Source organism: Callithrix jacchus, chromosome 16 (assembly GCF_049354715.1).
Source record: "Callithrix jacchus isolate 240 chromosome 16, calJac240_pri, whole genome shotgun sequence".
Lineage (NCBI taxonomy): Eukaryota > Metazoa > Chordata > Mammalia > Primates > Cebidae > Callithrix > Callithrix jacchus.
In genome coordinates this window covers 46,583,331-46,600,228 of record NC_133517.1, presented here as the reverse complement: position 1 = coordinate 46,600,228, position 16,898 = coordinate 46,583,331, and the positions used below count along the sequence as shown (strand labels likewise).

At 41.0% G+C, this 16,898-nt stretch overlaps 1 protein-coding gene and 1 non-coding gene across 9 annotated transcripts in view; one reads left to right on the top strand and one right to left on the bottom strand.

Moving 5' to 3' along the window:
* TPD52 (tumor protein D52) overlaps nt 1-16,898 on the bottom strand; it is a 139,846-nt gene that overhangs the window by 21,500 nt on the left and 101,448 nt on the right. For all 8 annotated transcript variants that reach the window (XM_035276765.3, XM_035276766.3, XM_035276767.3 and 5 more), the window contains one exon: nt 10,989-11,104. In XM_035276765.3, the coding sequence (XP_035132656.3) occupies nt 10,989-11,104 (116 nt within the window). The remainder of the gene's footprint in view (nt 1-10,988; nt 11,105-16,898) is intronic.
* On the top strand, nt 9,640-9,746 carry LOC118148638 (U6 spliceosomal RNA). The gene has a single exon (XR_004735559.1). It is a non-coding gene; the product is annotated as a U6 spliceosomal RNA (small nuclear RNA).

The window sequence follows — 16,898 nt, the reverse complement described above, 5'->3', positions numbered from 1 at the left end:
AAAGATACAAAAAATTAGTTGGGCATGGTGGCGCGTGCCTGTAATCCTAGCTACTCGGGAGGCTGAGGCAGGAGAATTGCCTGAACCCAGGAGGCGGAGGTTGGGGTGAGCCGAGATCGCGCCATTGCACTCCCACCTGGGTAACAAGAGCGAAACTCTGTCTCAAAAAAAAAAAGAGAATGAAATTCTGTCATTTGCAGCAACATGGATGAACCTAGAGGATAATATGTTAAGCAGAATAAATCAGGCATGGAAAGATAAATACTGAATGTTCTTACTCACCTATGGAAGCCAAGAAAAAAAATTTTGAACCCACTGAAGTAGAGAGTAAATTTATAGGTGTTACAGTTTGGGAAAGGGAGGATGCAGAGAGGTTGTGCTTTAAATGAAAGTAACAGACAACCAACAGAATGGGGAAAATACTGGCAAATTACATATCTAATAAAAGTCTAGTATCCAGAATACAAAAAGAAACTTACAATTCCATAATAAAAAAGATAACCCAATTAGAAAATGGGCAAAGGACTTAAATCGACATTTCTTCCAAGATACATAAATGACCAATAAGCACATGAAACGATGCTTAACATCAGTCATTAGTAATTTAAGAAATGCAAATCAAAACCACAAGGGGATACCACTTCATACCCATTAGGACGGTTATAATTAAAAAAACAGATATTAATAAGTGTTGACAAGGATGTGGAAACATTGGAACCCTCAGACACGACTGGTGAGAATGTAAAATGAAGTTTGGCAACAAAGCAGTTTGACAGTTCCTCAAAAATTTAAACAAAGAGCTACCATATGACCCAGCAATTCTACTCCTAGGTGTATATAACCAAGAGAATTGAAAACACACATCCAGGCTGGGTGCAATGGCTCATGCCTATAATCCCAGCACTTTGGGAAGCCAAGGTGAATGGATTACTTGAGGTCAAGAGTTTGAGACCAGCCTGGCTAATATGGTGATACCCTGTATCTACTAAAAATACAAAAATTAGTCAGGCATGATGATGGCATGCCTATAATCCCAGCTACTCAGGAGGCTGAGGCAGGAGAATTGTTTGAACCTGGGAGGCAGAGGTTGCAGTAAGCTGAGATCACACCACTGCACTCCAGCCTGGGTGACAGAGTGAGTGTCTCAAAAACCAAACAACAAAATAACAACATATATCCATACAAACAACCTGCATACAATTGCTTATAGCAGCATTATTCATAACAGTCCTAGAATTCAGCCACTTTGGAAAGCAATTTGGATACTTCTCAAATAACTTAATACAGAGCGACCATTCAATGGCAGCAATCCCATTACTGGGTATATAAATTGTTCTACGAAAAAGACACCTGCACTCATATGTTCACTGCATCACTATTCACAATAGCAAAGACATGAAATCAACCCAAGTGTCCATTATCCAATGTGGTACATTTACATCATGGAATACTATGCAGCCATTAAAAAGTACAAAATCATATCCTTTGCTGCAACATGGATACAGCTGGAGGCCATCTTCCTAATCGAATTAACACAGAAACAGAAAACCAAATACCACATGTTCTGACTTATAAGTGGGAGGTAAACACTGGGTACACAAGGACACAAAGATAGAAAACACTAAACACTGGGGATTCCAGAAGTGGAGAAGGTTGGGTAAAGAGCTGAAAAACTATGTTCACTACATGGGCAACATGATCATTAGAAGCCCAAACCTCCACATCACAAGATATTCCCATGTAACAAAATCACACATGGACCCTCTAAATCTAAAATTGTTTAAATAAAAAAATTAATTTTAAAAATGCTTTAAAGGGCACTATAAAGAAAATGAAAGGGAAAATCCAAAGAATGGGAGAAAATATTTACAAATCATATACCTGGTAACTTCATTTGTTAAATAAATACTATGTTTCCTCTTCCATCAGTCATGACAATATCACCTGCCCCATAAGACTGTTGTAATAATTAATGAAATAATGCACGTAAAGAGCTCAGCTTAATGCCTCCCACATAGCATGTAGTCTGTAGACATTAGGTGCCATTACTATTGTTTTTATTCTATTGTTAATAAAACAATAGTGAGAACTGACAAGGATTTGGGGAAAAACTGTTCTTTCAAAATACTAAAAAATGTTCTGGATAGCGTCATGGTCATGTTGCTATATAGTCCTAAAAACCATTAGACCCAGGCATAATGCTACTTCCAGGACTTTATCCTACAGCACTAATTAAAGAAGTGCATCAACACTTACATGAAGGTTTTTTCATCAAACTACTGTTCACAATAGCAAAAAATAGAAACAATCCAAATGTTTATAAATGATATAAATTAAAAATGAGCTTGCAGAAATAAAAAATGGGCTATGCAGCAATTTAAAATGAGGTTGTAGAAAAGTATTTATTGGATGAAAATGTTTTTTAAAAATTAGTTAAATGGGAAAAAGTAGTCTGTATTGTAACGCCCTCTAAAAATGTAGAAATATATGGCCAGGCATGGTGGCCCATGCCTGTAATCCCTGCACTTTGGGAGGCCAAGGCAGGTGGATAACCTGAGGTCGGTAGTTCAAGACCAGCCTGGCCAACATGACAAAACCCCATCTCTACTAAAAATACAAAAATTAGCTGGGAATACATGGTGGCATGGGCCTGTATTCCCAGCTACTTGGGAGGCTGAAGCAGGAGAATCGCCTGAACCTGGGAGGCAGAGGTTGCAGTGAGCCGAGATCGTGCCATCACACTTCAACCTGGGCAACAACAGAGTGAAACTCTGTTTCAAAAAAAGAAAAGGGGGCTTATCACCCATTTACCTTATCCATTCTATCCCCTCCTTGTTTATAAAGCTTTGGGTAAAAAAATGAATAGTAGAAGCTCTCGGTTAATCCGTGGAGAGGTGAGTCAAAGCTGCATTTTCAGACTGATCTTTGTTGCCCACAGAACGGGGAAATTCCCAAGTATAAAGGAGACGCGGGACACCACGCAGAGGCTCTGCCTGGAGAAGCCAGCAGCCGGGGTGGCGGCGGCCAGCCCTACCCAGTGATCCCCATAGGGCGCGCTTGTCCGGGTGCCCTGTCGAAATGGCAAACTGAGATTTGAGAGGGCTGAACTCGAGACTGTAAGGGACTTGGGCAGTGGGCCAGCCCAGGGGATTGCAGGGACACAGCGTGTGGGATAGCGCAGTGGGACAGACAAAACGGCAATTCCAAACACTCGCCGTGGAGACTGTCCCTGAGGCGCTCCGTGGGGGAGGGGCGTCCACGATTACCGAGGCAACCCGCCCCGACTGAGACACATGCCCACTGCTGACGCAGCCTGCAGTTGCCGAGGCAACCCACTACAACAGAGAGACTCTGCTGCAGGGCGTAGCCCATGGTGGAGAACAGCAGCAGAACAGCAAGAGCCTGCAGCAACAGGGCGAGCCTCACAACAGCAGGGCAGAGCCTCGGCAGTCAACTAGTGATTACACTGCCTCCTAGCTGGGCAGGACACCTAAACAGACATCCAAAAACAAAGCCCCAACCCCCCAAGACAGAGCATTTGAGGAAAAAAAAGGAGTTTTTTAATGAGCTCTGTTGCAGCAGAATCAAACATAGCAGCCTAACAGCCCTGAATGAACAACAGAGTTCACAGCTCAGCAATTGAGCTCCTATAAAGTACAGACTGTCTCCTCAAGCAGCTCCCTGACCCGTCTATATCCAAAAGACTGACATTTGGCAGGCATCATCCTGGGACAAAGATAGCAGAAAAAGAAACTGGTAGCATCCCTCACTGTTCCGCAGCTGCTATAGGTGTACCCCAGACAAGCAGGGCCTGGAGTGGACCTCAGCAGTCGTACAGTGGAGGGGCTAGACTGGTAGAAGGAAAACCAAGTAACAGAAATACTTCATCACCAACAATCTGGGTGTCCACTAAGAGACCCAATCGAAAAGTCAGCAACTACGCAGACGACAAGTGGATAAATCCACAAAGATGGGAAGAAACCAGCGCAAAAAGGAGGAAAACACCCGAAACCAGAACACCTCACCTCCTAGAAAGGACCAAAACTCCACACCAGCAAGGGAACAAAGCTGGACGGAGAATGACTGTGATGAAATGACGGAATTAGACTTCAGAAGATGGATAATGAGAAACTTCCATGAGCTAAAAGAACATGTTCTAAATCAATGCAAAGAAACTAAAAACCTTGAAAAAAGATTTGAGGAAATGATGACAAGAATGGATAACTTAGAGAGGAATATGAATAAACTAAAGGAGCTGAAAAACACAATACGAGAACTTCGCGAAGCATGCACAAGTTTCAATAGCCAAATTGACCAAGCAGAAGAAAGAATACCTGAAGTCGAAGATCAACTCAATGAAATAAAACGAGAAACCAAGATCAGAGAAAAAAGCGCAAAAAGGAATGAACAAAGTCTCCAAGAAATGTGGGACTATGTGAAAAGACCTAACCTACGTTTGATAGGTGTACCAGAAGGGGATGAAGAGAATGAATCCAAGCTGGAAAATACTCTTCAGGACATCATCCAGGAAAATTTTCCCCACCTAGCAACACAGGTCAACACTCAAATGCAGGAAATACAGAGAACACCACAAAGATATTCCATAAGAAGAGCAACCCCAAGGCACATAATCGTCAGATTCAACAAGGTTGAAATGAAGGAGAAAATACTAAGGGCAGCCAGAGAGAAAGGTCGGGTCACCCACAAAGGGAAGCCCATCAGACTCACAGCAGATCTCTCAGCAGAAACACTACAAGCCAGAAGAGAGTGGGGGCCAATATTCAACATTCTTAAAGAAAAGAACTTTCAACCCAGAATTTCATATCCAGCCAAACTGAGCTTCAGAAGTGAAGGAAGAATAAAATCCTTTGCGAACAAGCAAGTACTCAGAGATTTTGTCACCACCAGGCCTGCTTTACAAGAGCTCCTAAAAGAGGCACTACACATAGAAAGGAACAACCAGTACCAGCCATTCCAAAATCACACTAAATGCTAAAGAGCATCAACATAATGAAAAATCTACAACAACTAACGGGCAAAACAGCCACTTAGCATCAAAATGGCAGTATCAAATTCACACATAACAATATTAACCCTAAATGTAAATGGACTAAATGCACCAATCAAAAGACACAGACTGGCAAATTGGATAAAAATCCAAAACCCATCAGTGTGCTGTATTCAGGAAACCCATCTCACATGCAAGGATACACAAAGACTCAAAATAAAGGGATGGAGGAAGATTTACCAAGCAAATGGAGAGCAAAAAAAAGCAGGAGTTGCAATTCTCATCTCTGATAAAATAGACTTTAAAGCAACAAAGATCAAAAGAGACAAAGAAGGCCATTCCATAATGGTAAAAGGATCGATACAACAAGAAGAGCTAATGATCCTAAACATATATGGACCCAATACAGGAGCACCCAGATACATAAGGCAAGTTCTTAATGACTTACAAAAAGACTTAGACTCCCACACAATAATAGTGGGAGACTGTAACACTCCACTGTCAATATTAGACAGATCAACCAGACAGAAAATCAACAAGGATATCCAGGGCTTGAACTCAGACCCGGAGCAAGCAAACCTGATAGACATTTACAGAACTCTCCACCCCAAATCCACAGAATATACATTCTTCTCAGAACCACATCACACCTACTCTAAAATTGACCACATAATTGGAAGTAAAGCACTGCTCAGCAAATGCAAAACAACTGAAATCATAACAAACAGCCTCTCAGACCATAGTGCAATCAAGTTAGAACTCAGAATTCAGAAACTGACCCAGAACCATACAGCTTCATGGAAACTGAACAACTGGCTCTTGAATGTTGACTGGATAAACAATGAAATGAAGGCAGAAATAAAGAAGTTCTTCGAAACCAATGAGAATGAAGACACAACATGCCAGAATCTCTGGGACACATTTAAAGCAGTCTCTAGAGGAAAGTATATAGCAATAAGTGCCCATATGAGGAGAATGGAGAGATCCAAAATTGACACCCTATCATCAAAATTGAAAGAGCTAGAGGAGCAAGATCAAAAAACCTCAAAACCCAGCAGAAGACAAGAAATAACTAAGATCAGAGCTGAACTGAAGGAGATTGAAACACGAAAAACCCTTCAAAAAATCAATAAATCCAAGAGCTGATTTTTTGAAAAGATCAACAAAATAGACAGACCACTAGCCAGATTGATTAAAAAGACAAGAGAGAGCAACCAAATAGATGCAATAAAAAATGATAAAGGGGAAATCACCACAGATTCCACAGAAATTCAAACCATCATCAGAGAATATTACAAACAACTCTATACACATCAACTAGTAAACCTGGAAGATATGGATAAATTCCTGGACTCCTGTGTCCTCCCAAGCCTAAACCAGGAGGAAGCTGAAACTATGAATAGACCAATAACAAGGGCAGAAGTCGAGGCAGCAATTAAGAGCCTACCACACAAAAAAAGCCCAGGTCCAGATGGGTTCACAGCCGAATTCTACCAGACACACAAAGAGGAGCTGGTACCATTCCTTCTGAAACTATTCCAAATAATCCAAAAAGAGGGAATCCTTCCCAAATCATTTTATGAGACCAACATCATCCTGATACCAAAACCCGGCAGAGACCCAACAAGAAAAGAAAACTTCAGGCCAATATCCATGATGAACATAGATGCAAAAATCTTCAATAAAATATTGACAAGCCTATTGCAACAGCAAATCAAAAAACTTATTCATCACGATCAAGTAGGATTCATCCCAGGGATGCAAGGCTGGTTCAACATACGCAAGTCTATAAATGTAATTCACCACATAAACAGAACCAAAAACAAAAACCACATGATTATCTCAATTGACGCAGAGAAGGCATTTGACAAAATACAACAGCCCTTTATGCTAAAAACCCTCAATAAACTCGGTATCGATGGAACGTATCTCAAAGTAATAAAAGCTATTTATGACAAACCAACAGCCAATATCATACTGAATGGGCAAAAACTGGAAGCATTCCCTTTGAAATCCGGCACTAGACAAGGATGCCCTCTCTCACCACTCCTATTCAATATAGTACTGGAAGTTCTAGCCACAGCAATCAGGCAAGAAAAAGAAATAAAATGTATTCAAATAGGAAAGGTGGAAGCCAAATTGTCTCTATTTGCAGACGACGTGATAGTATACCTAGAAGACCCCATCGCCTCGCCCAAAAAGTCCTGAAACTGATAAGCAACTTCAGCAAAGTTTCAGGATATAAAATCAATGTGCAAAAATCACAAGCATTCATTTACACCAATAACAGACTTAAAGAAAGCCAAATCAAGAACGAACTGCCATTCACAATTGCTACAAAAAGAATAAAATACCTTGGAATACAACTCACAAGGAACATAAGAGACCTCTTCAAGGAGAACTACAAGTCACTGCTCAACGAAATCAGAGAGGACACAAACAGATGGAGAAACATTCCATGTTCATGGTTAGGAAGAATTAATATTGTGAAAATGGCTATACTGCCCAAAGTAATTTACAGAATCAATGCTATCCCCATCAAGCTACTATTGACTTTCTTCACAGAACTGGAAAAAACCACCATGAACTTCATATGGAACCAAAAGAGAGCCTCCATAGCCAACTCAATTCTAAGCAAAAAGAACACAGTGGGGGGCATCACACTACCGGATTTCAAACTATACTACAAGGCTACAGTAATCAAAACAGCATGGTACTGGTACCAAAACAGAGATATACACCAATGGAAAAAAACAGAGGCACTGGAGGCAACACAACATATCTACAACTATATAATCTTTGATAAACCTGACAAAAACAAGCAATGGGGTAAGGATTCCCTATTTAACAAATGGTGTTGGGAAAACTGGCTAGGCATGTGCAGAAAGCAGAAACTGGACCCCTTCCTGACACCTTACACTAAAATTAACTCCAGATGGATTAAAGACTTAAACATAAGACCTGGCACGATAAAAACCCTAGAAGGAAATCTAGGCAAAACTATCCAGGACATAGGAGTAGGCAAGGACTTCATGAACAAAACACCAAAAGCATTGGCAACAAAAGCCAAAATAGACAAATGGGACCTAATCAAACTCCACAGCTTCTGCACGGCAAAAGAAACAGTCACTAGAGTGACTCGGCAACCAACAGAATGGGAAAAAATTTTTGCTGTTAACCCATCTGACAAAGGGCTGATATCCAGAATTTACAAAGAACTCAAACAGATTTACAAGAAAAAAACAAACAAGCCCATTCAAAAGTGGGCAAAGGATATGAACAGACACTTTACGAAAGAAGACATATATGAGGCCAACAATCATATGAAAAAATGCTCATCGTCACTGGTCATCAGAGAGATGCAAATCAAAACCACATTGAGATACCATCTCACGCCAGTTAGAATGGCGATCATTAAAAAATCTGGAGACAATAGATGCTGGAGAGGATGTGGAGAAAAAGGAACACTTTTACACTGTTGGTGGGAGTGTAAATTAGTTCAACCATTGTGGAAGACAGTGTGGCGATTCCTCAAGGCCTTAGAAATAGAAATTCCATTTGACCCAGCAATCCCATTACTGGGTATATACCCAAAGGACTATAAATCATTCTACTATAAGGACACATGCACACGAATGTTTATTGCAGCACTGTTTACAATAGCAAAGACCTGAAATCAACCCAAATGCCCATTGATGATAGATAGACTGGATTGGGAAAATGTGGCACATATACACCATGGAATATAATGCAGCAATCAGAAATGATGAGTTTGTGTCGTTTGTAGGGACATGGATGAATCTGGAGAACATCATTCTCAGCAAACTGACACAAGAACAGAAAATGAAACACCGCATATTCTCACTCATAGGCGGGTGATGAAAAATGAGAACACACTGACACAGAAAGGGGAGTACTAAACACTGGGGTCTATTGGGGGGAAAAGGGGAGGGCCAGTGGGAGGGGGAGGTGGGGAGGGATAGCCTGGGGAGAAACACCAAATGTGGGTGAAGGGGTGAAAGCAAACAGAACACACTGCCATGTGTGTACCTATGCAACTGTATTGCATGCTCTGCACATGTACCCCAAAACCTAAAATGCAATAAAAAAATAAGGAGAAAAAAAAAAAACAGAAATAAAGTCTGAACACTGCTGTTCTAGAAAAAAAAAAATGAATAGTACAAACACACAGAAGATCAATAAAGAGATAGACGACTTGAATAATACCATGCATCAATTACACCTAACGTGTATGTACAGAACAACGCACCCCAAAACAGTAGAAAATACCCTCTTCTCAAATGCACATGGAACACTTTCCAAGACAGATTATGTGTTAGGCAACAATACAAGTCTCAATAAACTTAAAGTCATACAAAATACCTTCTCCACCCACCACCATGAAATTGGAAATCAAAACCAAAAGGAAAACCAGAAAATTCACAAATATGTAAAACCAAGCCACACACTTTTAAATAACCAATGGGCCCAAAAATCAGTCACAAAGGAAAACAGAAAACACCTTGAAATGAAGGAAAACAAAAACAACATATTAAAATTTACAGGATGCAGTTGAAGCACTGTCAGTAAGAAATGTAGGCTGTAAATGCCTACATTAAAAAAAAAATCTCGTGCTCGCTTCGGCAGCACTTATACTAAAATTGGAACGATACAGAGAAGATTAGCATGGCCCCTGCGCAAGGATGACACGCAAATTCGTGAAGCGTTCCATATTAAAAAAAAAAAAAAATCTCATAACCTAACTCTACACTTTAAAGAATTAGAGAAAAATTTTAAAAATAACAAACCACATCCAAAGCTAAGAGAAGAAAGGGAATAATAAGGATTAGAGTGCAGATAGAATGGACAATAGGAAACAACAGAGAGAATGAATAAAAGCAAAAGTTCATTCTTTAAAAAGATCAAAAGGAAAGGAAAAAGGGAAGGGAAAAAGGAAGGGAAAAGGAAAGGGAAGGGAGGAAGAAGGAAAGAAAAAAATATGGCCAGGTACAGTAGCTCACGCCTGTAATCCCAGCACTTTGGGAGGCCAAGGCAGGTGGATCACTTAAGGTCAGGAGTTCGTAACCAGCCTGGCCAACATGGTGAAACCCTGTCTCTACTAAAAACACAAAAATTACCTGCGCATGGTGTCACATGCCTGTAATCTCACCTACTCAGGAGGCTGGGGCAGGAGAATCGCTTGAACCTGGGAGGCAGAGGTTGCAATGAGCCAAGATTATGCTACTGCATTCTAGCCTGGGCAGCAGAGTAAGAGTCCGTCTCAAAAAATAAAATAAAAATAATAAAGTAAAATGGTTACTTCATATGTTAAACGCATTTCATGGAAGAAAGGAAGTTAGGAAAGAAAAAAGCAAGAAGGGAGGAAAGGGGGATGGGGAACGGGGGAGGGGAATAGAGGGAGGGAGGGAAGGAAACAGGGAAGGGAGGGAGGAAAGGGAAGCAGGGAAGGTAGTCAGGGAAGGGAGGCAGGGGAAGGAAAGGAGGGAGGAAAAGGAAGGAAAGCAGGGAAGGAACAGAGGGAAAGGAAGGAGAGGAGGGAGAAAGGAAGGGGAGAGAAGGAGGGATCTAGAAGGAAGGAAAAGAAGAAGAAAGTTCGAAAGTGCCCATCTCCGCAACACAACCAAGGGTGGAACAAAGTCACTGATGCACTGAAGAGCAAGTGTATGAGACGTCAGTGAAGTCCCTTAGAAGACATTCCCTACTACTCTCACTCATTTCCTGCTTCACACCCTACTTTTCACATCCAGTTTACCCATATATACGTTTTTCTCATATAAAAACGAACTGATGTCACCCTCTTCTATCTCCTCTCCCCTACTCAAGACCTGTTGGAGAAGTAAACACCCATGCTTTCTCTGCCCTGGAACTGACTATAAACATAGTACCATGTGCTTTAGAAACACAAATGCCAGTACATTTCAAGTGCAAAAATAAAGTTGCAAAAGGAATGGTTCTTTACCTTTGCAAGTTCTCTTCTTAGCTCTTCCCGCTCCTCTTCTGATAGGGTCTCTGTGGCACTGATTGTGGCAGCAACATCTTCTCCTTCCTCAGGGACTGGGTCTGTTCTCAGCAGACCTGGTTGGGGATTTAAACAATTTTTAAAAGTGCAAAATCTAAGGAAAATCCTCCTTTAAGCTCCTCCACTATCCCAACCAGAATAAAGCCAATTATAGTAGATCCACATATCTTTTCTCTGGACATTCAAATGACCTAACTTTCTCAGCAAAGGACAAAAGGAAATCTGAGCCGACCACCAGAAACCACCAAGTAGACTCTGCCAAACTATGAATTTAGAAAATATAGCGTTCTCTTAGCTTCTGTTCATAGTCTCAGTAACAACATAGTTACAGCAGAAGAGAAAAGGGCCCCAAATGAGATCTTGCAAATGCTTTAAATGGCTGCACAAGTAAATCATTATAAATTAGATGAAAGACGTTAGCCCCTTCCCACTAACACAAGGCAGGAGTTTGCACAGCTCTTCAGCTTGCTGTGGTAATCAAAGCCAATACTTCACTGAACTCAGTAAAGGAGCAACCACTGAAAGAACTAAATGTCCTAAGTCAATTTTATTCTGTCTCTTTCCATTCGTGGAGGTAGAAAACACCTTCTTGTAGTTTTGGGAGTTTTTGTTTCTGTTGTTCGTTTGCGTTTTTTAGGAGGTAGAGACAGGGTCTTGCTATGTTGCCCAGACTGATCTTGAACTCCTGGCTTCAAGCCATGCTCCTGCCTCAGCCTCCTGCCTCAAGTTCTTGGATTATAGGCATGAGGCACGGCCACTTCTTTATAGCTTTAAAAAACAACAGCAACAACAAAGAACAAAGAAACCATGTATCTCATCCAGATACCCTTATTAAAGAGCACTAAGATACACGCTCAGAGACATGACCAACAGCACATAGAGACATTCCACACTACTGAAGACCAATCACGCCACACCCATTCCCCGAGGAGCAGAGCCTATCAGGAAGAATGACTAGAGAGTGCCTGGAGGCAGCTACCCATTAGATCCCCTCTCTTTTCCTGCTCAACCCTCACCCACAGGCTAAGATGAGGCCAGAAAGGCACCCCAATCCTGGGTGCAAAACTGAAGAAGACACTAAAACACCCAATATAAGTATCTTAATGCAATATTTTTTAAAAATCAAACTCAAAGAACCCATGATGAACAAAATGCCAACATTTTAACTGGAAGGATTAGTATTGCTGGTATTTTCTTCTGACTCAGACTCCAACATGGCTCTGCATGAACAACACTGTTGCTCATCTCCTCTTTATTTAAAATTGCATAATTTGACTCATGATTTTCTTTTACATTAATTTTTAAATATTATATTCGCATATTATTTGGTGACTAAGCTTGTTGTCACCCACTTACTGGCCTCAGCTGCCTTACCCTAGGCTTCTGTTCAGTTCGCAGGTTTGGGATTGCAGTCTCCTCTGGCAACAGATTTTTTTTTTTTTTTTTTTTTTTTTTTGGCAAAGAAATCAGGGAAAGGTTTACTCCTCTGCCTGCTCTTCCTGCCAGTGTGCATCAGAGCCACTATGGTTGTTCCCTGCTACCCCCCAGGACCATATCTGAGAAGTGCCAATTCAATCATAGCAGCAATATGGCATCCTGCCTAACTCGAGTCACCAGGGAGCAGACACAGAAGAAAAGGGAAGGAGAGTAACCACACTGTGGAACAAGCAGCCAAGGTCACAGCAAACAGTAGAGAATTACACGAATCAATGAGATGATGCTTATGTACATGGTGTACAAGTTACAAAGGCACTTGGTACGAGGTCTATTGAACACTCGCTGATTAGCAGTAGTTAATAATTATAATAATCGCCATCACCAGCATGGCAACACTAAAACAGTGCCTACCTGAAATGAAGTACAAAACTGTACTGGCATAAAAGTAACACAAACAAAATAATTCAAAAACCACAAATCGGGCTGGCAAAAATATATGAATAAGCTCTTGACTGCATATACAATATTTAATAGGTACAATCAGTAGGTAGAAAAGCTCAATGCATAATTGCTTCCTTAGGTCTTCCTCTAAAATATCTGTGAACGGAATGCCCAAATGATATTTCTAGAATAGAAATCTGATTGTGTCACTCTTCAGCTTAATATCCTTTGGTGGTTCCTTACTGTTTTCAAAGCAAAGTTCAACCCCTGTGGTTGGCACACAGCCCTTATTGGACCCGTCTCCTCCTATCTGGCATTGGCATCTCTTACTCCATCTCCTGCCAAATCACACCATGAACAAGGTGCTGTACGAGGTACTGTCAGTACTAGTACATTTCCCAGTACTGCCATTTCCCAGGATCTGTGTGTGCCTGTAAATGTATCCTCTATGTCAGATTATGTGAAGAAAGGAGTATGAGACTGAAACTGGGAGTCAAGCATTCAAGTAACAATCACATAAGGCAACACAGTAGGAACCATAACAGAGATGCCTCTAAACATTATTTTATTTTTAATGTTTTGTACAGAACTCCCAAGTTCTCCAACTAGGAGAGATCTCCAAAACAAAACAAACAAACCTCAGGTACCTAACCATGCCTTAAATAGCAAAGATTCTTTCATGCTTTTTTGATACACACTATATTTTGCAAATCTACTCAAACAAGGGGGAAATTACAGTATCTGATTGTTAACAATGCTTTACATATACTGCCCAATTCCAAAAATAATCCAAGGGGAATCTGGTTCTATTCAAGTATGTGGCTGGGCTATCGAGGAAAATAAATCTCCCAGAGAAGATGGCTGGTTGTCCAGGTGGCTTCAAGTCTGCCAGGATGACCTGAAGATTTTATATTCAGCATCTAAGAAAGTTGGGAATTACATGTTCTGCTCTTTCCACATTAGCCCTTAGGTGGCAGCAAATCATCATCATTAAAATTAAAAGGTGCAGTCTGAGAAAAAAAAAGAAAATTAGAAACTAAAGAACATCAAGGAAGAACAGAATGGCAGATACCAAAATCACCAGCAAAACATCACAGTCATGCCTTGAGAAAATTATTAACCACAGCCACCATGACGGAATGCATTCCATTTACAGACAAGTCCAAACTAAGTGTTTTAAATACTTATGTGCAACACTTTTGTGAGGTGGGGATCCCCATCACTCCTTACAGATCAGCAACCTGAAGCTGACGGACATTAAGCAACTTTCCCAGGTTAACACACCTAAATATTTGGTGGAGGTCAGATTTTAAACATAGACAGTCTGCTGTAAAACAAATGCTTCAAATCACTGATCTGAAAACAAAGACAAAAGTAGGGGGCTGACAGTCAGACCTGAAAGGCATCTAGAAGCAATAATCAGACCTTAAAAACTGAAAGAATCTGGCAGACTACATCAAAAGCAGTCTTCATTAATTCCAACTCAAGTTGCCCCAAACCTGGGAATCCAAATTTTGCCTTACATATTTGTCTAGATATGATCCTGTTTCCTGTATGTTCAGTAATAATATGGTATGTAATATGAAAATAGAGTCTGGCTTTTGGGAGAGAAGATTAACTTCTCATTAAGAGGATAGATTATTGCCAGGCGTGGCAGCTCACGCCTGTAATCCCAGTACTTTTGGAGGCCGAAGCAGGTGGATCACAAGGTCAGGAGTTCAAGGCTAGCCTAGCCAAGATGGTGAAACCCCATCTCTACTAAAAATACAAAAAATTAGCCAGGTGAGGGGGTGTCAGGCACCTGTAACCCCAGTTACTTGGGAAGCTGAGGCAGAGAATTGCTTGAACCCGGGAGGCAAAGGTTACAGTGAGCTAAGAGTGTGCCACTGCACTCCAGCCTGGGTGACAGAGCGAGACTGACTGACTAACTGACTGACTGAATGAATGAATGAATGATCATGAATGAATGAATGAATGAATGATCATGAATGAATGAATGAATGAAAAGCATAGATTATGGAAAGCCATAAATAATCCAAAAATTCTTATTTGTTCATTAATTTTAATGGTTTTTTTCAGAATATGATGGAAAGCTGTTTTTAAAAGACAAAGAAGGTGGGGAAAATACAATTAATATCTACTGACATCTAATACACCAGCCACTGTGAGGGGAAGTCTACATGTTATAATAACAAAAACACCCCAAAACCCACAACCTAGAGGAGGATTTTTTTCCCACTAGGAGACTATGGTCCTCTGAGGCTATATAATTTGCCCATAGTTGCAGAGGCGGGATTAATACTTGTGTCTTTCTGTCTCTCAACTCCTTCACGAACACTTTTTCTTAGAGAAATATCAATAATAATGGCAGGATAAGGAAGCAGGGTCTATTCTTTCTCCATAGGAACTTTTTGCTTTCCTGAGGGTCTAGGAACTTGTGAGGATCCCTGGCTTAAAAGTCACAGACATTATCAACCCAAGTGACTGAAAATGAGTGATCACTTCTTCCATCAAGTTATTAACATTTTAGTCATTGCCTTAATTCTCTCCACCAAGCTGTGCATACGGATCGTCAGCCTGTCAGTTCCGTCCATGGGATCCCTGAAGAACTATAGGCGGGAGAGTGACCAGTCTAGCCTCGACTCTGGAAAAGTCCTTCTAGCAAGCTGGGTGGAGGGTGGCCTGCCCTGGGAAGAGTCTGGAGCCCACTGGCAGGGCAACGCCTCTCACTGATGCCCAGGTAAGAGTTCTAATGTCTCAGGGGTGAGGATAGAGAAGATAAGCAGAGACACACCCCATCAATCTAAAGATACTTGTTACATCTTACATCTTTGAGACGTACTGTACAGTTAATCAGCCAAACAGTCACTGTGACATGGTCATCGCCTGCAAATATGCTTCAAAATTTACAAAATGGCTTAGAAAATGCCAAATCCAGTTACAGATGTCTATTAAGAAAGGCTGCACCACAGACATTTTATGTGAAGAAAATTAATCAATAGAATAGACACAGATTATGGTAAAACATTTTAGGAAATGTTCTTTTTGATTTTAAAAAAATATGCACAGGAGCGTTAATGATCAGTGTAAATGTCTGAATAAGTCTAAAAAAAAACTTCAATAAACATGAAATTTTTGGCCAGGCACAGTGGCTCATACCTGTAATCCCAGCACTTTGAGACGCCAAGGTGGGAAGATCACTTGAGCCCAGGAGTTCAAGACCAGTCTAGGCAACAAAGTGCAAACCTCTCTGCAAAAACTCAAAAAACGATTAGCCAGGTATAATGGCAAGGGCATACACCTGTAGTCCCAGCTACTCAGGAGGCTGTGGTGGGAGGATCATTTGGACCCAGGAGGTTGAAGCTGCAGTGAGCTGCGATCGTGCCACTGCACCAGCCTGGGCAACAGAGCAAGAAACAACAAACATTTAAATAAACGTTTTTAGGGGGCTGGGCACAGTGACTCACACACGCCTGTCATCCCAGCACTTTGTGAGGTGGAGACAGATCGCTTGAGTCCAGGAGTTCGAGACCAGTCTGGGCAACGTGGTGAAAACCCCATCTCCACTAAACATAATTTTTCAAACCAGATTTTTTTAAAATGTAAGTGATGATAAAGCAGGATTTTTTTTAACTATCAGCATTTTTTACACTTAATGAAACACAAAATAATAGCAACATCTTACCATCTGTGGTGTCTCAGATTTGATGAAATACAATACTTCAAGACTCTGGAGTCCTTGTCACGTGCAGAAGATGAAGTGGAAATGTGTGCACGTGAGTGCAGGCAGAGCACAGAAAGGCAGGGCAGAGTGACCAAGGACAAGAGCTTATTCCTGAACACGTCTCTAGTTCTAGACTATAAAGTCCTGATGTCACTTTCTAATCTTTCTGTCTCAGAACTCACAGTGCCTAGAGAAGAGCCAATGTTAACACTGCATCTGAACTGAATTACTCACTCAAGATTTAATTC